The sequence below is a fragment of the Balaenoptera ricei genome, chromosome 5 (assembly GCF_028023285.1).
Source record: "Balaenoptera ricei isolate mBalRic1 chromosome 5, mBalRic1.hap2, whole genome shotgun sequence".
In the NCBI taxonomy this organism is placed as follows: Eukaryota; Metazoa; Chordata; class Mammalia; order Artiodactyla; family Balaenopteridae; genus Balaenoptera; species Balaenoptera ricei.
This window is the reverse complement of record NC_082643.1, coordinates 11,272,141-11,297,673: the sequence shown is the minus strand read 5'-3', so window position 1 is coordinate 11,297,673 and position 25,533 is coordinate 11,272,141. Positions and strand designations below refer to the sequence as shown.

Here is a 25,533-nt window from a genome sequence, read left to right as displayed (position 1 = left end):
GAACATGTTATGTAAAGATGCTAGCACCTAGCAAACAACTGAAAATACAATCTCATAACTCAATAATCCAATAAGACAAATTCAAATACTTTAACAACTATTTAATATCCTATTAGCTACCATTAATCTTTGTACATATTGGTTCCTTAAATCACTATTTATATTGATGTTTCTGTATTTTTTTTCTCCCCTCAAGGAGCTCTTGAGAAGAATGTAAACACCATATGTTACATAGTGTTACGACAAAATTATAATTACTTACTCAAGTCACTAGATAGTTTAGATCTGAATAAGTGTAAAGTTATTTTAGAGGCAGCTGCTAACACTTAAACTGTTTTTACCACGTAAAAATGTATTAAATTATGTAGCTAATAACCTAATTATACAACATGAATACAATGAAGAACAGAATTTTGTGTACTTTAATAAATCTCATTCTGTATTTGTGACTAAAGCTTTAAAACTAACTTATAAGACTGCAAATAGTGACATTACACCATGTGGCTTATGAAAATTTGTCTCACTTTTTTATTGTGAACTTTATACTCACTTCTTAGAGACAATTTTGAACAACATATGAATCTTGCTATATACATACTTCTGACTTTATGCACCAGTTTTTGCAGAACTTCACTGAAGCTTTTATCAAATCTTTGCATGCCCTAAATTAAGTAGACTTAAAACAAGTTAGTTCCAGCATATTTCCCATAAAACAGAAATGATTATTCATGAAGTTCTGATGCTTTCCTAATAGACAATCACTTTATTAAGACATATTTCAAAGAAGAGACAATTCCAAATTCTTTAACTGGCTTTATTCTTAAACACTTAATAAATATAATCTGTGTGACAAGGAAAGAAGAAGTTAAAACAAAATTCATAATGCTAACTGCCATTTTTGGTCCTGTCAAACTAAGTAGATATTGGCTCTTACTCTTTACCAATATGCATATAAAATTGAATGTGTATTGTTTATTATATTTTATAACCATGTCTAGAGTATTCAGTCTGGTTTTAACATAGATTTATTCCTCAAAGTTCTTTAAAAATAAATATAAAAACTCCACATTATATAAATTATATATACACTTTTTTAAAAAACAGAAATTAGGGGAAAAAACGGTATATTTAAAGATAAAAAGTCCACTGTAAAATCTAAGCACTTTGAGAGTAGACACCAGATGGAAAAGAAAACTGGAAAGCAGATAGACACATGAAACCTGAAACCTGAGCCAGTAGTGTACCCCCAATCCCCAAACAACCCTACTTTTACTGTGGGATCATAGCAAAGCTATGTACCTATGAAAGTGGGACTAAAAATGGAGCTGACAACCAGAGGATTGGTTGAAAATATTCCATGCAGCCAGACAACTTCTCCTCCCTTCCCTAGCAGAAGATAGAGGTTCATTCTCTTCAGGAAAAAAAAAAAAAAGTATATATATAATATATATTACTGTATATATTACATATTTATATATATATAAATTAAAGAAACATCAGGCAAAAGTGGGGAAGGGAGTACTTACTGAAAAGAGGTAGATTAAATTAAAATGAATAGACATTTTTTCCAAAGAAGATATACAGATGGTCAACAGGTACATAAAAAGGTGCTCAACATCATTAATCATCAGGGAATTGCAAATCAAAACAATAATGGGATATCACTTCACATCTGTTAGAATGGCTATTATCAAAAAAAGGCAAGAAATAACAAGTGTTGGTGAGGATGTGAAGAAAAGGGAGCCCTCATGCACTGTTGGTGGGAAAGTAAATTGGTGCAGCCACTATGGAAAACAGTATGAAGATTCCTCAAAAAATTAAAAATAGAACTACCATATGATCCAACAATTCCACTTCTGGGTATTTATCAAAAAAAGAGAAAAAAAAGAAAACACTAACTCAAAAAGATATAGGTACCTCCATGTTCATTGCAACACTATTTATAATAGCCAATATATGGAACAAACTATGTGTCCATTGATGGATATGGATAAAAAAAAGAGTTTTATACTTATATACACATGCACGCGCACACACACACACACACACACACTGGAATATTATTCAGCCATAAAAAAGAATGAAATATTGCCATCTGTGACAACATCGATGAACCTCCAGGGCCTTATGCTAAATGAAATGTCAGACAGAGAGAGACAAATACCATAAGATCTCTCTTGTATGTGGAATCAAAAAAAAAAAAAAAAAACCATATTAATGCGAGAACAGATTGATGGCTGCCAGAGGCCAGGGGTAGGAGAAATGGATGAGGGGGTCAGGAGGTAAAAATAATAGGATTTAAAAAAATAAAATAATGTATTGAATTTCAAAATGAAAAGAAAAATTTAGGATGACTAGATAAATATTATTTTCATCACCTTGTCTTACTCTTCTCAGACAACCTTATTCCCTCTAACCACAAATACCTGAAACCAACCACTGACCACCAATTCCCAAATTCTCATTCTTTAAAAAAAAAAAAAATCTACATATTAAATCCTGAAAACCCAGTGTCCTTCGCCCCACTTGTGCACATGCCCGGCTGAGCTGAGGTGTTGGCAGTAGCCATTCTGCACTAGGAAATCTGGTCGGAGGAGCTGGGTGCGAGGCCTCTGCACGTAGGTCCCTGTGAGCAAGTGGAACCCGACTAAGCACAAAGGAAAAAAAAAGCCATCTCAGAGCTGTGACTGTTTTCAAGGCTACTGTTTTTCTCTGTGGAACACAGCCTTTGGGGCCAAACAAGGAAGAAGCAGGTGATTCTAATGTGCAGCACAGAAGGACAGCCATTGCAGGCCAGCTTCTCCAACTCTGAAGGCACTCCAGTTGTGTGGCTGACAACGTCTTGGTGTTCCGGCCGGGTGTCAGGCCTGAGCCTCGGAGGTGGGAGAGACGAGTTCAGGACATTGGACCATCAGAGACCTCCTGGCCCCACATAATATTAATCAGCGAGAGCTCTCCCAGAGATCTCCATCTCAAGGCTAAGACCCAGCTCCACTCAATGACCAGCAAGCTACAGTGCTGGACACCCTGTGCCAAACAACTAGCAAGACAGGAACACAACTCCAGCCATTAGCAGAGAGGCTGCCTAAGATCATACTAAGTTCACAGACACCCCAAAATACATCACTGGATGTGGTCCTGCCCTCTAGAAAGACAAGATCCAGCCTCATCCACCAGAATACAGGCACTAGTCCCCTCCACCAGGAAGCCTACACAACCCACTGAACCAACCTTACCAACTGAGGGCAGACACCAAAAACAATGGGAACTAGGAACCTGCAGCCTGCGAAAAGGAGACTCCAAACACAGTAAGTTAAGCAAAATGAGAAGACAGAGAAATACACAGCAGATGAAGGAGCAAGGAAAAAACCCACCAGAACAAACAAATGAAGAGGAAGTAGGCAGTCTACCTGAAAAATAATTCAGAGTAATGATAGTAAAGATGATCCAAAATCTTAGAAACAGAATAGAGAATATACAAGAAACGTTTAACAAGGAACTAGAAGAACTAAAGAGCAAACAAACAATGATGAACAATACAATAAATGAAATTAAAAATTCTCTAGAAGGGATCAATAGCAGAATACTGAGGCAGAAGAACGGATAAGTGACCTGGAAGATAAAATGGTGGAAATAACTCTAACAGAACAGAATAAAGAAAAAAAAAATGAAAACAATTGACGACAGTCTCAGAGACCTCTGGGACAACATTAAACACACCAACATTCAAATTATAGGGGTCTCCGAAGAAGAAGAGAAAAAGAAAGGAACTGAGAAAACATTTGAAGAGATTATAGTTGAAAACTTCCCTAATATGGGAAAGGAAATAGTTAATCGAGTCCAGGAAGCACAGAGAGTCACATACAGGATAAATCCAAGGAGAAACATGCCAAGACACATATTAATCAAACTATCAAAAATTAAATACAAAGAAAAAATATTAAAAGCAGAAAGGGAAAAGCAACAAATAACATACAAGGGAATCCCCATAAGGTTAATAGCTGATCCTTCAGCAGAAACTCTGCAAGCCAGAAGGGAGCGGCAGGACATAATTAAAGTGCTGAAAAGGAAAAACCTACAACCAAGATTACTCTAGCCAGCAAGGATCTTATTCAGATTCGAGGGAGAAATTAAAACTTTTACAGACAAGCAAAAGCTAAGAGAATTCAGCACCACCAAACAAGCTCAACAACAAATGCTAAAGGAACTTCTCTAGGCAGGAAACACAAGAGAAGGAAAAGACCTACATAAACAAACCCAAAACAATTAAGAAAATGGTAATAGGAACATACATATCAATAACTACCTTAAATGTAAATGGATTAAATGCTCCACCCAAAAGACATAGACTGGCTGAAAGGATTCAAAAAACAACACCCGTATATATGCTGTCTACAAGAGACCACTTCAGACCTAGGGACACATACAGACTGAAAGTCAGGGGATGGAAAAAGATATTCCATGCAAATGGAAATCAAAAGAAAGCTGGAGGAGCAATTCTCATATCAGACAAAATAGACTTTAAAATAAAGACTATTACAAGAGACAAAGACGGGCATTACATAATGATCAAGGGATCAATCCAAGAAGAAGATATAACAATTGTAAATACTTATACACCCAACATAGGAACACCTCAATACATAAGGCAAATGTTAACAGCCATAAAAGGGGAAATCGACAGTAACACAATCATAGTAGGGGACTTTAACACCCCACTTTCACCAATGGACAGATCATCCAAAATGAAAATAAATAAGGACATACAAACTTTAAGTGATACATTAAAGAAGATGGACTTAACTGATATTTATAGGACATTCCATCCAAAAACAACAGAATACACTTTCTTCTCAAGTGCTCATGGAACATTCTCCAGGATAAAACATATCTTGGGTCACAAATCAAGCCTTGGTAAATTTAAGAAAATTGAAATCATATCAAGTATCTTTTCCAACCACAACGCTATGAGACTAGATATCAATGACAGGAAAAAATCTGTGAAAATACAAACACAGGTAGGCTAAACAATACACTATTCAATAACCAAGAGATCACTGAAGAAATCAAAGAGGAAATCAAAAAATACCTAGAAACAAATGACAATGAAATCATGATGACCCAAAACCTATGGGATGCAGCAAAAGCAGTTCTAAGATGGAAGTTTATAGCAATACAATCCTACTGCAAAAAACAAGAAACATCTCAAATAAACAATCTAACGTTACACCTAAAGCAATCAGAGAAAGAAGAACAAAAACCCCCAAAGTTAGCAAAAGGAAAGAAATCATAAATATCAGATCAGAAATAAATGAAAAAGAAATGAAGGAAATGATAGCAAAGATCAATAAAAGTAAAAGCTGGTTCTTTGAGAAGATAAACAAAATTGATAAACCATTAGCCAGACTCATCAAGAAAAAAAGGGAGAAGACTCAAATCAACAGAATTAGAAATGAAAAAGGAGAAGTAACAACTGACACTGCAGAAATACAAAGGATCATGAGAGATTACTACAAGCAACTCTATGCCAATAAAATGGACAACCTGGAAGAAATGGACAAATTCTTAGAAAAGCACAACCTTCTGCAAGTGAACCAGGAAGAAATAGAAAATATAAACAGACCAATCATAAGCACTGAAATGGAAACTGTGATTAAAAATCTTCCGACAAACAAAAGCCCAGAACCAGATGGATTCACAGGCAAATTCTATCAAACATTTAGAGGAGAGCTAACACATATCCTTCTCAAACTCTTCCATAATATAGCAGAGGGAGGAACACTCCCAAACTCATTCTATTAGGTCACCTTCACCCTGATACCAAAACCAGATAAAGATGTTACAAAAAAAGAAAACTACAGGTAAATATCACTGATGAATGTAGATGAAAAAATCCTCAACAAAATATTAGCAAAAAGAATCCAACAGCACATTAAGAGGATCATAGACCATGATCAAGTGGGGTTTATCCCAGGAATGCAAGGATTCTTCAATATATGCAAATCAATCAATGTGATACACTATATTAACAAATTGAAGGATGAAAACTATATATCATCTCAACAAATGCAGAAAAAGCTTTTGACAAAATTCAACACCCATTCATGACAAATCTCTCCATAAAGTAGGCATAGAGGGAACTTACCTCAACAAAATAAAGGCCATATATGACAAACCCACAGCCAACATCGTTTTCAAAAGTGAAAAACTCAAAACATTTCCTCTAAGATCAGGAATAAGACAAGGTTGCCAACTCTCACCACTATTATTCAACATAGTTTTGGAAGTTTTAGCCATGGTAATCAGAGAAGAAAAAGAAATAAAAGGAATGCAAATTGGAAAAGAAGAAGTAGAACTATCACTGTTTGCAGATGACATGATACTATACATAGAAAATCCTAAAGATGTTACCAGAAAACTACTAGAGCTAATTAATGAAGTTGGTAAAGTAGCAGGATACAAAATTAATGCACAGAAATCTCTTGCATTCCTACACACTAATGACAAAAAATCTGAAAGAGAAATTAAGGAAGCACACCCATTTACCATTACAACAAAAAGAATAAAATACCTAGGAATAAACCTACCTAAGGAGACAAAAGACCTGTACACAGAAAACAATAAGACACTGATGAAAAAAATTAAAGATGATACAAATCAGATGGAGAGGTATACCATGTTCTTGGTTTGGAAGAATCAACATTGTGAAAATGACTCTACTACCCAAAGCAATCTACAGAGTCAATGCAATCCCTATCAAACTACCAATGGTATTTTTCACAGAACTAGAACAAAAAATTTCACAATTTGTATGGAAAAACAAAAGACTCCCGAATGGCCAAAGCAATCTTGAGAAAGAAAAACAAAGCTGGAGGAATCAGGCTCCCTGACTTCAGACTATACTACAAAGCTACAGGAATCAAGACAGTATGGTACTGGCACAAAAACAGAAATGTAGATCAACAGAACAGGATAGAAAGCCTAGGGATAAACCCACGCACATATGGTCACCTTATCTTTGATAAAGGAGGCAAGAATATACAATGGAGAAAAGACAGCCTCTTCAGTAAGTGGTGCTGGAAAAACTGGATAGCTACATGTAAAAGAATGAAATTAGAGCACTCCCTAACACCATACACAAAAATAAACTCAAAATGGATTAAAGACCTAAATGTGAGGCCAGACACTATCAAACTCTTAGAGGAAAACATAGGCAGAACACTCTATGACATAAATCACAGCAAGATCCTTTTGACCCACCTCCTAGAGAAATGGAAATAAAAACAAAAATAAACAAATGGGACCTAATGAAACTTAAAAGCTTTTGCACAGCAAAGGAAACCATAAACAAGATGAAAAGACAACCCTCAGAATGGGAGAAAATATTTGCAAACAAAGTAACTGACAAAGGATTGATCTCCAAAATATACAAGCAACTCATGCTGTTCAATATCAAAAAAACAAACAACCCAATCCAAAAATGGGCAGAAGACCTAAATAGACCTTTCTCTAAAGAAGATATACAGATTGCTAACAAACACATGACAGGATGCTCAACATCACTAATCATTAGAGGAATGCAAATCAAAACTACAATGAGATATCACCTCACACCAATCAGAATGGCCATCATCAAAAAATCTACAAACAGTAAATGCTGGAGAGGGTGTGGAGATAAGGGAACCCTCTTGCACTGTTGGTGGGAATGTAAATTGATACAGCCACTATGGAGAACAGTATGGAGGTTCCTTAAAAAACTAAAAAGAACTACCATATGACCCAGCAATCCCAGTACTGGGCATATACCCTGAGAAACCATAATTCAAAAAGAGTCATGTACCACAATGTTCATTGCAGCACTATTTACAATAGCCAGGACATGGAAGCTACCTAAGTTTCCATGGACAGATGAATGGATAAAGAAGATGTGGCACATATATACAATGGAATATTACTCAGCCATAAAAAGAAACGAAACTGAGTTATTTGTAGTGAGGTGGATGGACCTAGAGTCTGTCATACAGAGTGAAGTAAGTCAGAAAGAGAAAAACAAATACCGTATGCTACCACATATATATGGAATCTAAAAAAAAAAAAAAAAAGGTTCTGAAGAACCTAGGGGCAGGACAGGAATAAAAGCGCAGACGTAGAGATTGGACTTGAGGACATGGGAAGAGGGAATGGTAAGCCGAGACGAAGTGAGAGAGTGGCACTGACATATATACACTATCAAATGTAAAACAGCTAGCTAGTGGGAAGCACCCACATAGCACAGGGAGATCAGCTTGGTGCTTTGTGACCACCTAGAAGGGTGGAATAGGGAGGGTGGGAGGGAGATGCAAGAGGGAGGGGATATGGGGGATATGTGTATGTATAGCTGATTCACTTTGTTATACAGCGGCAACTAACACAACAATGTAAAGCAATTATACTCCAATAAAGATGTTAAAAAAAAAATGTTGAAAACCCCATATCCTCATCCTTTTTCCCTTTATTGCTCTCAACCTGACAGCATAGATTATCCCTTCCAGGCAGGAATCTCTCCTGGCATTTTGTCCCTACATATCTAAGCCCAGTTTGATGACTTTCCAAGAAATTCTTTAAACTGTCAAATATCCTATAATAAAATCACTTCCGTTTCAACTAGCTAAAGCAAATTATATTCTTTGGATCTATGAAAACTGACCAATATTCCAGGTGGCTTTTATTCCAGGACTGCAAAGATGGCTTAAACTTATTAGGTCTGTTAGTAAAAGAAATACATAATCTTAGTAGAATTATGATCTCAATAAATGTCAAGCCTGAGGAATGGAGGGATGTTTACTATTTCTTTTTTTTTTCTTTTCTTTTCTTTCATTCCCTTTTCTTTTCCTCTCTTCACTTCTCTTATCTTCTCTTCTTCTGTCTCTTCTTCTATCTCTGCCTCTATTTGTGTGTTTATCCACTTCAGTTATATAAAACCAATGATCAGGCAGAATCATAATTAAAATAAAAACACTGTAGACTTTCTGTAGTATAGTAGTTCAAGCTACAGTCTTTAGAATTTTAGAAACCTGAGTTGGAATTCCAGCTGAGCCATTTACCAGCACTGTGACCTCTAGTCAGGTTCTTAACTGCTCTAAGCTTCAATTTCCTTATCTGTAAAATGAGACAATAATCATGTGTATTGAGGTTTAATACTCAAAAGAAGTAGATAGCTTTTAGGATTTCCAATTTAGAGAAACTTGAAATGTATATAGCATTTGGCTATAGAATAATCTTAGGAAAGGTAATATTTATAAATCCAAACAGCTGTTGGCAGGAATGCAGTTATCTCTTAGGCAATGGTTATTACATAAATACCTGCTAAAGCAGAAGCAAGATTTTCAGACCACAAGATGAGATACTGACAAATAACAAGAGCAATTAAATACTGAATTCCCTAGCACGAAGTTAGTCTCATACAGATAATTTGTATCCAGGATTTGTCCAGCTATGTTTATAGAGTTGTAGGGAAAAAAAGGGATAAGCTACAGAAAATTTGGTAGGCTACTTGTATAGCTTGATAGGCTTTGTTATATATATCAGCTTATCAATGGCTAATGTAATAAAATGAGTATTTCAATTTTATTATGATAAAACACTAGAAAAGAAACTAGGTCTTGAGCTTTTTTCACCATTCATTCATACAACAATTCATTCTTTCATCTACTATTAGTATATTATATACTAGTTCTATACTAGACACTGAAATAGGGAATATAAAGAATATAAAATATATCTGTATTTATGAAAATCTGCATCTATTGGGGAAGACTGTAAGTATATTTATAATACAATTTTATAGTTCTATATTAGAAGTGAAATTAAAGTATTGTGGAGACTTTGGGGAAGAAGTTTCACAGAGGGGGTGGCATTTAATTGGACATTAAGTGAGGATTAGACGTTTGCCAGACAGAAAACTGAAGATAAAGGAAATAGCTTTTATAATTCAGCACAGTGGATATTCCTTACTCTGTATTAATATAATAACCAATTAACAATTGACAGAAAAGAGTAATGTGCATTCTAATTATTTAAATAATCAGCACAGCGATTATGAACAAAGATTCCTGTGTCAGGAATAAGACCCAGATCTTACATATGTGTCATTACTAACTGTGATAGGAAGAATAATGCCCCTTTTTTTCCTCCAATGATGTCCATGGCAAAGGAGAATTAAGACTGAAGATGAAATTAAGGTAGCTAATCACCTGACTTTAAAATAGGGAGATTTTCCTGGGTTATCTGGTGGACCTAGTGATTTCATGAAGGTCCTTAAATATCATAGGGAGAAACAGAGAGTCAGAATCAGAGTGATGCATCCATCATAAGAAAGGCTTAATAGGCCATTGTTTTAAAGATGGAAAGAGGCAAAGGAATGCAGGCAAACTCTTGTAGCTCAAAAAAGTAAGTAAATGGATTATCTCCCAGAGTCTCCAGAAAAAACTCAGCTCTGCAAACACTTTGATTCCAGTCTAGGGAGACCTAATTCTGACCTCTGACTTTCAGAACTATATGAAACTAAAATGAGAATTGTTTAAAGGCATCAAGTTTGTGGTAAATTGTTACAGGAACAAAATGAAACTAATACACTAACTAAAACTTTTTAAGATATAACAATTAGGTAAATATAAATATATGGATATTTTAGTGTATATTTATGAAAGCCTAGACTACCTATAAACTCTATTATTTTAATATAGATATAGACAATCTTCATCCTATTTGATGAACAGATCTGCATCTGCATGTACAGATGAAGGCAATCAATAATAGTGGATAACATGAAAATCCTTCCTATTTCTTATCATTTGTATTTGATTAGTACCATTTGATTTTCTAGGAATTGTCAAATTTCGAATGAAGTTCAGAGCCCATTCTGTGGAAATCGAGCTCAAGAAGAATTATAAAATTTTCTTCATTTTGCATCTTAAAATTTGCTCAACTTGCTATGGTATGAATGTGTGTGTCCCCCAACCTTTATATGTTGAAATCTTAACATGCCGAGGTGATAATATTAGGACGTGGGGCCTTTGGGAGTGGATTAAACCATGAGGTCAGAGCCCTCAGGAATGGGCTGAGTGCCCTTATAAAAAAGGCCTCAGACAGCTCCCTTGCTACTTTTACCATGTGAGGGCTACAACGTAAAGACAAAAAGAAGGCGTCTAGGAAGTGGGCCCTCACCAGACATTGAATCTGCCAGTGCTTTGATCTTGGACTTCCTAGCCTCCCAAACTGTGAGAAATAAATACATTTCTGTTGTTTATATGCTTCCTAGTTTATGATATTTTCTTAGAGCAGCCTGAACAGACTAAGACACAACTCTTGCTTGCTCCCTGTACCTCACTGCTTGTAGAAGGTAGTCGAAGTTCTCTATAAAGCATGTGAAGTCCTTCACAACAAACAAATTCTTCCTTGCCACGTGGGCAACACGCAACTAAATATTTACAATTTCTAGACCTTCGTGGTCTAGCTTGAGACCTTGGCGCTTACTTCTCCTTTGCCTCACGTCACTTCCCTTTCCTCAGCTGCATCTCTGAACTTTTGAAATACTTGACATTTTTGCAGGCCACGTTGAACTACAACCGGCATTATGATATTCTGTAGCTTTACACAGTCTGAAGAAAATATTTCTGCCCCAGTACCTTTATGTAAGGTCTTACACATAGTAAGAACTCAATAAATGTTTGTTGATTGCTCTGAATGACTCACTACATTCAAGAAAATAACAGAAATAGTGAGAAATGATAATAGTAGAACTATTATCACTAAGTGAGTAAGGCCCACAGGAAAGAACAAGAAAGAGAAGGAGAGAAACAGCTAATGTTAAGAGGACAGACCACTGTCGGTTTTATTCCTGTAGGCATCATTACCAGAAATTATGACCCATCTCTCTTTAACATGGTGTAGCAGCTGGCACAGCTCCATTTTCCTACTTGGCTCTATTGCCAAAGTTTCTATTGTCTGGCAAAGACACTTAAGGGAGAAAAGGGAGCTTAATTCTTCTTTGACAATTCTGCTCAGCTTTTTAAAAACTTTCAGCTCAAATACTGCTGCCAAAGACTTTCTTGTTAAGCAGGGCCTAACTACTTTAAATGAATTTTTATTCTTTTTTTTTTTTAGGGTCAAAATAAGCAGCTTGGACTAACACACACATCATTAAGTCTAGTGACTAGTCTAAGATAGCACAGGTGTTTGGCATTACATAGAGAATGGAGGACAAGTCTATTTTCTGACTTGATTAAAATGAATCACATTTTTGTTTTCCACTGAGAGTTTTAACTCAGTGTATGAATTTCCTCAAGGCTTTTCAGTACCTTTGGGGAGAGGGTGAGTCAGAAGGTGATAGGTCTGGTTCTCTGCACTAGGTCAACTTTGGTCACCAAGGAGACAGAAGGAGGGAAAAAGCTTGGAGACATGGAAAAAGAAGTTTGCCTGTGTGGAGTCTGTAAGGAATAAAGGTTGTTGAAACAGATTCCTATATATATTTATATATAAGAAGGGATTTTCTTTTCCCTTGGTGAGGAAGAACATAAATTGTTCACAGATGTTATGTGGGAAAGAAGAAAAGAACTTGAATTTTTATTCTTAATAAGAAATACATGCAATAAGATTCTAATATAACAGGTTTAGCCAACATTATCAGTGCTTGTCACATCTCCTGAGATAAGAGCTCCTTATCAGATTTACTAGAGTAAAAGAGATTACCTGAGAAAAAGGGCAAGTCCCAGTACAGACAGAAGCTGACTGCTGATAATATAACGCAAAAACTTAAAAGAAAACAGAGAATTTCCTTAGCTGAAAATCCGATATCAATAATTACTCAGAATATTCAAATTACATCTATCTTCAAAATTATTCTATTAGGCTGTTGATTAGAGTCTAATATCCATCTGGCAATTGTTTACCTCCTAATTTCTTGTGCTATGAATAAGTCAGTATCCAAGAGGATAAAAGTTAAGTATTTGCAAAAGCACATTGCACCCTTCCTGATCTCTTTTGGAATGTGTTTTAAAGTAAAACACAAGAAAAGATGCTCAACATCACTAATTATTAGAGAAATGCAAATCAAAACTACAGTGAGGTATTACCTCACACCGGTCAGAATAGCCATCATCAAAAAATCTACACACAATAAATGCTGGAGAGGATGTGGAGAAACGGGAACCCTCTTGCATTGTTGGTGGGAATGTAAATTGGTATAGCCACTATGGAGAACAGTACAGAAATTCCTTAAAAAACTAAAAATAGAGCTACCATATGACCCAGCAATCCCACTCCTGGGCACACATCTGGAGAAAACCATAATTCGAAAGGATGCATGCACCCCAATGCTCATTGCAGCACTATTTACGATAGCCAGGACATGGAAGTAACCTAAATGTACATCGACAGAGGAGTGGATAAAGATGTGGTACATATATACAATGGAATATTACTCAGCCGTAAAAAGGGACAAAACTGTGCAATTTGCAGAGATGTGGATGGACCTAGAGACTGTCATACGGAGTGAAGTGAGTCAGAAAGAGAAAAACAAATACCATAAAATATTGCTTATATGTGGAATCTAGAAATATGATACAGATGAACTTGTTTGCAAAGCAGAAATAGAGTCACAGACATAGAGAACAGATGTATGGTTACCAAGAGGGAAAGGGGAGGTGGGATGAATTGGGACATTGGGATTGACATACATAACTACTATGTATAAAATAGATAACTAATGAGAACCTACTGTGTAGCACAGGGAACTCTACTCAATGCTCTGTGGTGACCTAAATGGGAAGGAAATCTAAAAAAGAGGGGATATGTGTATTCAATATATGTATAACTGATTCACTTTGCTGTACAGCAGAACCTAACACAATGTTGTAAAGCAACTATACTCTAATAAAAAAATAAATTAAAAATAAAATAAAATAAGCGAATAACAACAACAAAAATAAAGTGATGTTCATACACTTCCCTAAACTATTAAGAATATCTTTTACTGTAGACAAGGGTAAACAGAATTTTCTGTTTATTCATAATGACTATCCCAACTTTTAACTTGTGTCATCCATGTGCCAATTTTGCCCAGCAGAGTTACTACAGGTATTAGAATCTCTGACAAATTGTTTATGTGTGCTTTGAAAACTGCACTGAAGAAATGTTAAATCTGTGATACAAAAAACCTCAGAACAGAATATTTGCTTATTTCACTCCCTGTATTGCATCTGTCAGCATGGCCATTTAATACCCCCGTATAGTATAATTAAAACAAAGGATGTCCAATATCTTAATAAAACACTTTAGGTCTAATATTCTTTAACCTTGTGTAGTTACCAAAGTAAATACAATCATTTCTAAATTATTTGATGTATGGCAGAACTAACTGTACTTAATTCCTTGCACATTTTATTTTACCGCTGATATGATTCAGCTTCCAAAATTCATTTGTTATTTAAGTAGATGATTCCAAGATAGAACAGATGGAAGTCACTGCCAGATAAACTAAACTCATGCTGAGTCCACCTCTGACAGCTTCTCATATTCATGGTCCATCTCAAATGGGCATGTTAATAATGAATCGCAGCCTTGGAATTTTACCTTGATTACTAATTTCTTATTTTAAAAAAAATGTTGCAGTATACTTCACACTTATAGGTAAATCCTGAAGTAATGCAAGAGATTATATTTTAAAACAACAAAGAATAAGTGTATATGATCCAGAATGTATATGAAATGGTAATGTTAAGATAAAAAATAAACACTTATGTACTAAACATGAGATCAACTGCTTAAATTATCATTAATAATGATATTATCTTAAATATAGTGTTAATCCCAAGCCAATTCCAATATCTGACATCTGCATTAAACGTTAAAAGAAATCTTGTTAATATTGGTGTGCAGAGCAAGGACTGCCACATCTGCTATTATCTCACATCAAGGTTTTCTAGACACTAGGGACCAACAGGTATTGAGGAACAGAGCACATTGCTGACATCAACTGTTTCCAAATAAATCTGTCCTGGCCTCTTGTCGGCAGACAGAACATATATTTCAGTGACGCCAATCCACTCTTAAGTGGGTCCGCAAACCAAGGTTGAGGTCATAATGACTCAGTTTCTTAAAATTCATTTTCTTTCAAGAAACACACAGAAAGTTGTTTTTATTTCCCCAAATTTCAAGGCTTTTATTGGCTTTAGAATTTTGCTAGCAGTAATTCAATATCCTGTCTTTTATGTACAAATTAATCCAGACCTTTTCACATTGTGTACCTGAATTCTTTCCTCCAATGTTCTGTACCTGTATTCTAAATTCAAGCTTTTCCTAGAAAATCCTCACTTTTGGCAATTATGAAGTACCATCCAAATCTATGTATCTTGTAGTTTTCTGGAGCTCTTTTTAACTCAATGATATAAACAGTGGATCCTTGAATTTGGTTTTCCAAGAGCGTCTCTAACAGATGCTGAGTAAATTTTGTCCACTAAATATGTCAAAGGGACTTTTTGACCACAGTAAGCAGAGTAGGCCCAATGCTCTGAAAGTATGCTAAAATAAACCTTTTTACAACGAAAGTTTTCTCTCATTACCACATGGAGAACTCAAAAAAGTTAGGAGAACTCCAAGGCAGCAACCTATGCAAAGATGAAGAAATTCAATGAGATTTGCATTTAAGGAAGAAAATGAATGTGTGACCTGTGGATGAGGTGGGAGGGTGTATGCCATTATTTTTAGCATGTATTAATGTTGACAAGTTCTATATCTTGGACATGCCTTACTGAAACCATTTGGACAGTGTGTGAGAAGGATTTAACAGCAATATAAAGCTAGCAAGAGACATGAAAGTATTTGCTTATTATTTCCATTAATTTTTATTTCCCCTTGAGGTCTACTATGGCTGAGAGATACTGCATACCTTTTAAGAAAAATTAAAATTTGTTTTGGCTTTAATTTATGTAAAAGTAATTTTAATTTATTTAAAAATAATTTTACTTGATTTATCAGGATATACAATTATTATTTTTCTTTCCAGTGAATATTCATAATACATCAGTGATGCTGTCTGCAAAAGTTAAATAATAGATACAATGTTTATTCAAAATTTATCTTGACAAAACCAGAAGGAAAAATGTTAACATAAAATAATACTATATAGACATAATATAGAAAGTATTGTTTGGTAGTTGTTATTTCAATTTTCCTCTCAGTGTTTATAATCAAGACTTTAGTAAAATATTTTTATAGCCATAATTCTTTGATATTGTCAACCACAAGGTTTTAAGGACTATAAGTTAATTCAAATATGGACATTTAAATGAAGTTTCCAAATTTAATGGAAATTAAAATAGCATTGGAAAATATACTCAAATAAGTGCACTGATGAATATGTGTAAACATTTAAGGAAATCTCTCATTTCCTATTTCATTCCCTCAAATCCAAACTCCCTCACACATCACTGACAATTTAATAGCGCTGAAAACTGGATTAATAAAGGAATATCACATATTTATCTGGTAGATTAAAAATTGCTCCAAATCTTTGTCATTCCCCATCAAGAGGTGCAATTTATTTTTCCTTTCCTTGAGTCAAGGTTGGCCTTGTGTTCAGGAAAGAATTAACATAGCAGTCTTGAGTCCCCTCAAAATTTGCAGGTTGGAGTTTCAACTCCCAGGACCTCAGAACGTAACCGTATTTGGATACAAGGTCTTTAAAGAGATGGTGAAATGAGGCCACGGCGGCAGGGGGATGGGGGGTGAGGGCTCTAATCCACTATGACTGGTGTCCTTATGAAAAGAGGAAGAGACCCCAGGGATGTGCACGCACAGAGAAGACTCTGTTAATCGCTACATCATGATACCTATTTATTTGCAACATCAGAAAGATAGCAAAAGAGGTAAAAATAGGAAAATATACAGAACCTTAGAATCAGGGATAATCTTTGATATTGCTCTTTTCTGATACCCCACATACACTCTATTAACAAATCCTGATGACTCACACTCAGAATGTATCTAAAATGCCACCAGTGCTTATTAGCCTGTCAACATTTACCCCGCCATCTCTTACCTATAGGAGCTTAGCCTTCCTTCTTCTACCATGTCCTTTTGCTGCCTACATCTACACGGAAATCAGAGTAACAGTTTTAAAATAAAGTCTGGGGCTTCCCTGGTGGCGCAGTGGTTGAGAATCTGCCTGCCAATGCAGGGGACACGGGTTCGAGCCCTGGTCTGGGAAGATCCCACATGCCGCGGAGCAACTAGGCCCGTGAGCCACAACTACTGAGCCTGCGCGTCTGGAGCCTGTGCTCCGCAACAAGAGAGGCCGCGATAGTGAGACGCCCGCGCACCGCGATGAAGAGTGGACCCCGCTTGCCGCAACTAGAGAAAGCCCTCGCACAGAAACGAAGACCCAACACAGCCAAAAATAAAATCAATCAATAAAAAAAAAAATAAAAAAAAATAAATAAAGTCTGATTATGTCATTCTTTTTTCCCAAAACAGTCCAGTGGTTTCCCATCTCATGCAATGTAAGATTCCAAGTCTTTACCACGGCCTACAAGGCCCTTCATGATCTGGTTTCTCTCTGACTTGATCTTTTATTACCTGCACACTCATTCACTCTGCTCCAGCCACAATGCCACTCTTGCCGATCCTAAAAAGGTCAAATGTTCCCCTGCCTCATGGCTTTTGCACTTGTCCTCAAACCTCTTCCCATAGATAGATGAGTGGCTTTCTTTCGTTTTTCATTTTAGTCTCTGCTAAACTCTCTCCTAATCAGAGTAACCTTCTTTGACCATCCTTTTTGAAAGAGCAACATACTTTAAAGTCACTTCTTATCTTCCAAATCCTGCTTTATTTTTCATTATAGCATCTATCATCCCTACCTGACATGTTATATATTTATTCTTTTGCTGTGTATCACTCCTCACTAGAACCCAAATACCATGAAAGCAGGAATTCAGTCTGTGCTGTTTACATTGAAGCACCAGTGTCTAGAACATTATCAAGCACATGGTAGGTATTTTATAAATTGATTCATCAACAGATGAATGAATGAATAGATGGCCTAGTCAAAAACTAACCAAAAATGCAGAATATATCATTTTGGGCTCTTTCTGGGACAACCAAAAAGTGAATTCCAATAATAAAAAGAGACCATTAAATTCAGTAAATGAAAAACAACAATAAACACACAAAAAAATCTCAACCAATGCAGGATATGCAACAGATGATGTTATGAGGTCACACCACTATCTGACTCCACTCCCTCAGAGTCTCCAAATGTGTTCTTTTCCACTATGGTGTTTTTAGACCAAATAAACGGACACTACGTAGTATATTGATGTTATATAAAGAGTAAAATATCAATAGTGCTTTGTTCACAATGAGGTTTTTCCCAGAATCTAATGTGATTAAATAATGTGCCTTCAGTGGAGATTGTATTTAGAAAGTTACCAGGTTAATGCACAGCGGGAGGTTTGGTGAATTAAAGAAAAATATACTGTGATGTGTTCCTGATAAAAAGATACCATACATCCTACAGTTACACAAACTATTATGTATTCCTTTTTTCCAAGTAATGTTTTATGTATATTTACCAGTTTCCGCCTAAGATAGATTCATTATATTAACTTCTTCTCCCTCATAATTAATAAACATTTCCATTAATTATTTTTCATGAGAGGAAACTGATATATGAGCTCATCTGAATACTCGAGGGTATAAAATAAACAGCATGCCTTCTAGGAATGAACATTAAACATTATTCTTCTTCATCAAAGTAAAGACTTTATATTTCTACTCTCACATTTAGAAATGAAGTACAAGGAGTTGAGTGGAAATATTTCTGTTTCATGTTATTTCTAATATATAGGACTTTCTTGCTTTAAACTAACAGATATCTCTGTAAAAAAGATCGGTTAAAACATCTACTGTTCACTATGTGCTATTCTAAGCACTTTCTATTTAATAACTTGTTTAACCTTATAAGAACACAATGAAGAAGCAGTTGCTATTGTTCCCATTTTACAGATGGAGAAACTGAGACACAAAGTAACTGGCTCACAGTTCTAAAAATAGAAAGTGGCAGAACTGGGATTTGATCCTAGGAAGTCTCTTAACTAGGCTACACTGCCTCTAATGTTCCCAACTCTCTTTTCTGCTTTCTTAAAAAAAAAATATTGTTCTTAAAATAGAAATAAGTGGTCATTATAGAAACTATAGGAAAAAAATTAAGTATAGTCCATCTAAATAGTTGATTGTTGATAACTGTATATTTTCTGGGTTTTTTTTTTTTCTACCCAATATTTATTTTATATAATTGAGAGCAAACTATGTGTGTTACTACATGTTACTAAGTCCTGAGTTTAGGCTCTATGGTCAAGTGGATCAGAACATCCCCGGCATTGCCTAGCAGGATAAAATTTTTGAGACCTTCATGTATTTTTCTATTTCTTCCTCTGTGTCCCTTGCTTAAATAAGGGGGATGAAGAAAAGTAGTCAGAGAACCTTGGAATTCCATAGGAGAGGAGACCCAGGAAACAGCCCAGCACCACTTTGCGTCAGCTCCTGGGGAGGATGGCTGGACTTCAGGGAGGGTGGCTCCACTGTGCATTCTGGGCTGGACACCCAAGCACCTTACACACGCCAGGAACCCACTAACACAGAGAAGCAGCAGTCAGTGGGGTCATGAAGGCAATGGGTGACTTTTATTTTCAGACTTTCAAGATTGGTGAATGGAGGATAGTCTTGGTGCACTTTTGAAACAATGTCTAAAGAAAAGGCAAATTGAATTTGTTTCTTTCCTGTTGACTTTATCACAGGATAAGGATAAAGAATAAGGCAGGATAATACCTGTGTCTAACTTATGTAATCAAAGAAAGATGCTTTCTGGAGGAAAAGGGATTAAAATCTAGCCATCAGGCTTCATTGAAGAACAAATAAATACATTTAAAAATATGTGATGAATGTGGCTGGCAAAAAGAACATGGCCCACAATCAAATGTACTATTAACGGAGGGGTCAGGAACAGTGAGCCAGCTTTAGCTTCAAGAATGTTAGTTCCAGGAACGGATGGAGGCTGTAATACCTGTGTATATACAAATAAATTAAAAGGGTCAGCCTACTAAAGAACAGTAATATTTGGTGGCCCCAAAGCATTTTTGGTGTGGTACATCTGACTGAGGCCAACAAAGGAAGAGATAAGGCAGATTAAGGAAATCAGGGAGAATGGCAGAGGGAACAGGTAGAATAGGGCAGAATGGGCACATCAAAATTAACAATGTCAACTTGGTTATTCTACAGAAAAACATAAAACTTTTAATTAACAGTTAAGCAGTCTACTCCCTTTTTCCTTATATCAAAGTCTCACTTAGATCAATTAACTTGCACTACTATGATTCTATTATGGCTGTTTGATAAAATATTGTTTCCACCCATGTGAAATTAGTTATCCCTTGGCCTTTCCATAATAATGTCGTGGCATATGTGTCAGACCACATATGTATATTTTATGGAATGCTGAAAACTCTATTAAAAAATTGAAGTTATGCATTTGCCCTTTGTTTCCAAATATATGTCCATAACAATAGTGTGCACAATTATCAAAACCTGGACTCCTAGAAACTTCTCAGCACCAACAGTCTGACTGGGAAATCTGTGAGTTTATTACCTGTGGTATAGGTGGAGGATGGTGAACTATACATCTTTTTATATGAAGGGGTTCACTCAAATGCTTTCACTGCCAGGTGTGAATAGGGAATGGTGACTGTGGTGAACTGGTATCCATGTACCCTGTCCGGATGGAGAAACCCTACTTACCTCTGATCAATCAGTTCTATGTGAAAGAAAGGCAGTTTCCCAGATCTTGCAATTTATTAAGAGAAGACTAGATGGATTTTTTGTGAGAACTGTCCTCATCTTTGAAAGACTAAACCAAACAAAACACCATGGCAATGGGTTTTAAATGGTAAGGGCAAGAAATTTAGCATGAGGTGAGCTGTTCTGTAAGGGAATAGAGTCGTGAGTAAGTATACAGGGCTTGGGTTATTTTTCAGAGCAGATCTGGTTTTGTTTAAAAATTAAACTGAAGTATGTATTCCAGTACTAGTAGTGCCAAAAAAATACGGTCTTATTATGGAAAAGAAGCATCTGGTCCCAAACAAAATTTAATTGTCATCTTTGATTCTCGTATCCCCAAAGCTTAACATACCTCTCTTGACTCCTTGGGTAAGTCTCCAGGATACTACCAGTTTTCTACTACCTTAAATTTAATAGATCCCACTGTGGTACATTCCTATTGATAGCCAATTTCTCATCTAACATTCAAGTCAATAATATAGGTAGAGATATTAGTGGGAAGGTAATTATTAGGGATTTAAAAAATATATTACATACCATTTGTCATTATGTCAAACGGTATGGTTAAAATAAATTTAATCTGAATGTCATTCTGAAGATAATATTTAAAGGAAAGCATTTACTTGGATAAACACTTGAGCCAAAACAGGATATCTTTCTCCAACTGTTATATGAGTGCTTCCAAAATAGACCAAGAAAAGGGATGGAATACTTTCTTTTATTAACCTAATTACTTCCCAGAAGAAAAGGTATAATTAAGTCTCTCAACCGGCCACCAAAGCTTATCTCTCAAAAGCCTTCCTTGTCTAATATTAGGGCAGATGGTTATGGAGTTGGGTGCTGAAATCACTGTCTTAGAAAATACAACTAAAGTATCAAAGGTGATTAATCTTATTTTATTCTTGGGGAGTTAAAAAAAAAAGATAATCAATTTTTTTTCTAGTTACCATGTTGGTCAAATATCAAAAATTTAAATAAAGTTTCTGACATAAATGAATTACAATTGCAAGATTTTTCAGGGTATCATTATCGGAAAACATCAGTGTCTTCCGTGTTTTTTTGTTTTCAACAAATTTTTTTGCAATTAAAATGTACTATACTGCTAAGGTACATCTCAAAATAGTTTCTGTATATTTTGTGTTTATATAAGGATAAATAACAATTCTATTAATCATTTATATGACAACAATTTATAAACTAAAAATAAAAGAAGCAAATGCAGGAGTTGTATAATTTGAAACTGTAATTTTAGATATTTTAAATACTAGTGGATGTTTCTATATCTGATAAAATTGTTTCGAAAAAATATAAATAATATTCCTATCACAGAAGAAGTAAATTAAGAGGTACTATAACTATATTGGTTAGCAAAAGCCAATATTATATATTATAAGCACTTGGAAGTTTTAACTGCATATTTACACATTAACACGGGAAAAATATTGATCTCTTAGAACCAGTCAGAGAAACTAACTAAAATAATTATATTTATATTAGCTTTATGTCAGCAGATTTTGTAATATATCTGACATTTCCTTTTACCTCTGTTAAAATATACATTAATTTTCAAGGAAGGTAGTCATTATCAATATATTAAAAAGAGAAAATGGTTTCTAGTGATGCTGTGAGAATTCAATTAGAAACTGGTTAAAAATATGATTTTTCTTTAAATTTTGTCCCATCTACTATAAGATGGAATATTAAGGAATACTAAACTTTGAAACATTAGTATTATTTTCTCCTTTTGTTGTAGAATGATAAAATATTTCTCAATAAATGATATAATCAGAATTCTGTTTAGTATTTAACAATTCTCTGACATAAAATGAGCCTTTAACAGTTATTATTGTCTATCATTAAGCCACAAAGCACCTATAATTAGAAAACTAAAAACCCACAATGGAATTTATAACCTTCTATTATTTTCATTTTAACAATAAAGCAAATATCGAGTATATGGAAATCCATGTCAGTCGCTGTACTAGATGTAAGCAATATGAAGTTGAATAAGATTTTGTCTTCATATGAGAAACAATGACAATGTTATGATAAAATACAAATCATCATAACTCCCCAAAATATGTTTACCTGTCTTTAAACTAAACTGAAACCATTGCACATAAGTGTATCATCCCAACTTTCCAAGTTTTTTTTTTTCTTTCCCATGATCTTAAGGAGTCCCTTTATTTACAATAATCCTAAGGAAATCCAAAAATCTCTGGTACACATATAAAATAGCTAATTTACAAGCTTTGGCTTAAAGAGAAACATCTAATCTTAAATAGCAAAACAAGAAGATGACTTCATATTTGTAATGTACACAGACTCCCAAACTGAAGAATTCTGCTAATCATACTTAGAGTATTTACTTAAATATTTAAAAAATGCAGTGTTTGGAAGAATGATTCCATATGTTAATTTTTTACCATTAGTTTGTAAAGAATACACAATTAATTAATTATGACCTAGAGTCATCAATGAAAATTTAACCAGCTAATGAAAGTTTAACCACTCAATGAGTGCTGAATAATTCATTCCAAACTTATTGCTTAAATTAATATAAATAAAAGATTTGAAACCTATAATTCATGTGACATCAAACTATTACAATGAAATCACTGTCTCTTACATGAAAGGCAAACAATGTGTTATATAAAGTACCAATTTCTATTCAAACTCTACCTTTATTTAGCAAGTAGAATGACGACAGACAAAACAACAACAAAATTTTAACATCTGAAACAAGATCCTTACGAACTAAAGCAGTTAACCTCACCATCTATGCCTGAACTACCTATTTTACTATAGTAAAATAAATATTTTTTAAAGATCCTAAAAGTATTGTAAACAATTATTAAAAATGTTTTCAATTTATTTTTTACCTTGAAAGGCGATGACTCTTCAGTAAGAGGACTAACAGGAAGTGAAGTGGTGCTACTTGCTGGGCTCATATCTGTACTCTACAAGAAAAACAAAATTGAATTAAAGAGATACTTTTTTGTAGTCATTTTTTATTATTCCTAATTTAGAATCTAACTCTTCTTGTTAAAAAAAGAGACAAATATATCAGTGAAAATAGATGTAGAAAAATTCAAATTATTATTGTATAATGAATCATTCCTTATTTAGAAATAATTAAGAAATTAATCAAATTATCACTTCTCAATTTGCATGTCAAGTGTATTTTATTAAATACAATAACCATCTTTTATGTTAGGATGGTATCTAGTATCATATTTGCTTAACTTATATTTTTACCTTTTTTTGATAATTAAACTATACCTATAATGGTTCACTATGGTGCTATTTCAATGCCTTTCAGGCTGATTTTTCAAATATGTGTTATTCATATTTTCCTTTTATGGAGATTTGAGTCATTGTACCCAGTTTTTAATTCATCATGAAAAGCATATCTGCCATTAATTTACAATTGCAAAATGAAGAAATATTAAATTCTAAAAATTCCCATATTCATAGCTCTTGACAAACTTTCTTATTATATTCAGCTAAATAAAAATTTAAGGACGAAAGATTTACACAAATATAAGAGAATTATCAGAATGTGGCTAATGCTGTTCTTCTCATCCTTTAAAAATGTAATCAATTAAAACTTCTTAAGTGGGAGATTAGCCTATATAAAGAGATGCATGTTAGAAGCTTGTCATTATTTTTTTCTAAAAGCAAGAAAAAGATATTGATAATAGGTAGCAACAGAAGTTATTTTACTATGCTCTCAACTCGTTCTCTCAGAGGAATTCTTCCATTTAAGTAGATAAGAAAACAAAACATGGAAAAAAAATGCACACCTACATTTTTTCAGTTCCATTTCCCAATGTACATGGACACAAATACAGGAAAACTTTCAGTAAAGATTAAAGCAAAAACATGAATTAACCTTGATTGAGATAAGGGAACAAGTAGACAAGTTTAGCTGACAAATTCTAACAAAAGAATACATTCAAAGAATACATTCAAAGAATGCACGCTGCAGTTGCTACAAATTCTTAGTGTCTCTTTCTACTCAAAGATTATTTTCAATTCATTTGATTCAGGTGTACAATAACCTGGACACATTTTAAATATCCATTAAAGCAGGATTACTTCTGACTGTCTATTCCAGAAACAATGGATATGAACTATAAATATAGGACCCAAGATACTCAGTATAATATTTTATACAACATGTACCTTCTTTAGAAATTGACATAAGCCTGAACATTGAGTTAAAATGTCTAAAGGAGGAAATTAGATAAAAACTGAACAATAATCTACTAAAGGAAACAGGAAAATACAGGCACCAGATAACTGAGGTGAGTTACTTACTCATTTCTAAATATATTCAGAGCTTCTTGGCCACTTATTAGATCGAAATCAGGAAATATTCTGAACTTCTGACTTTCACTATCTGATTACATGATGTAATGGGGAAACAAAGAGGTTTTCTTAGGAATCAATTTACTGCAGGGTTTTAACATAAGAAATGAGTAAAACATTTTCGGAGAAATAGAAAAACAAGACTCTCGAGCTGTTCCTCTCATCATTAGCTTTTTCATGAGAAATTAAGCAAGTGATAGAGCACAGTTCATATGTAGTTGAATTATCTGATATTTTCCTAAAGTACTGATATTCTGCATAGCGTATTAAAGTATCATGTCCTTAAAAATC

The 25,533-nt window shown here is 34.6% G+C and overlaps 1 protein-coding gene across 6 annotated transcripts in view; it reads right to left on the bottom strand.

Moving 5' to 3' along the window:
- The window catches only part of CCSER1 (coiled-coil serine rich protein 1), a 1,296,175-nt gene that overhangs the window by 730,038 nt on the left and 540,604 nt on the right, over positions 1-25,533 (bottom strand). For all 6 annotated transcript variants that reach the window (XR_009503213.1, XM_059922414.1, XM_059922413.1 and 3 more), the window contains exon 7: positions 23,751-23,828. Coding sequence is in view for 5 of the 6 variants with exons in the window: in XM_059922414.1 (XP_059778397.1) it covers positions 23,751-23,828 (78 nt within the window). In the remaining variant the exon portion in view is untranslated. The remainder of the gene's footprint in view (positions 1-23,750; positions 23,829-25,533) is intronic.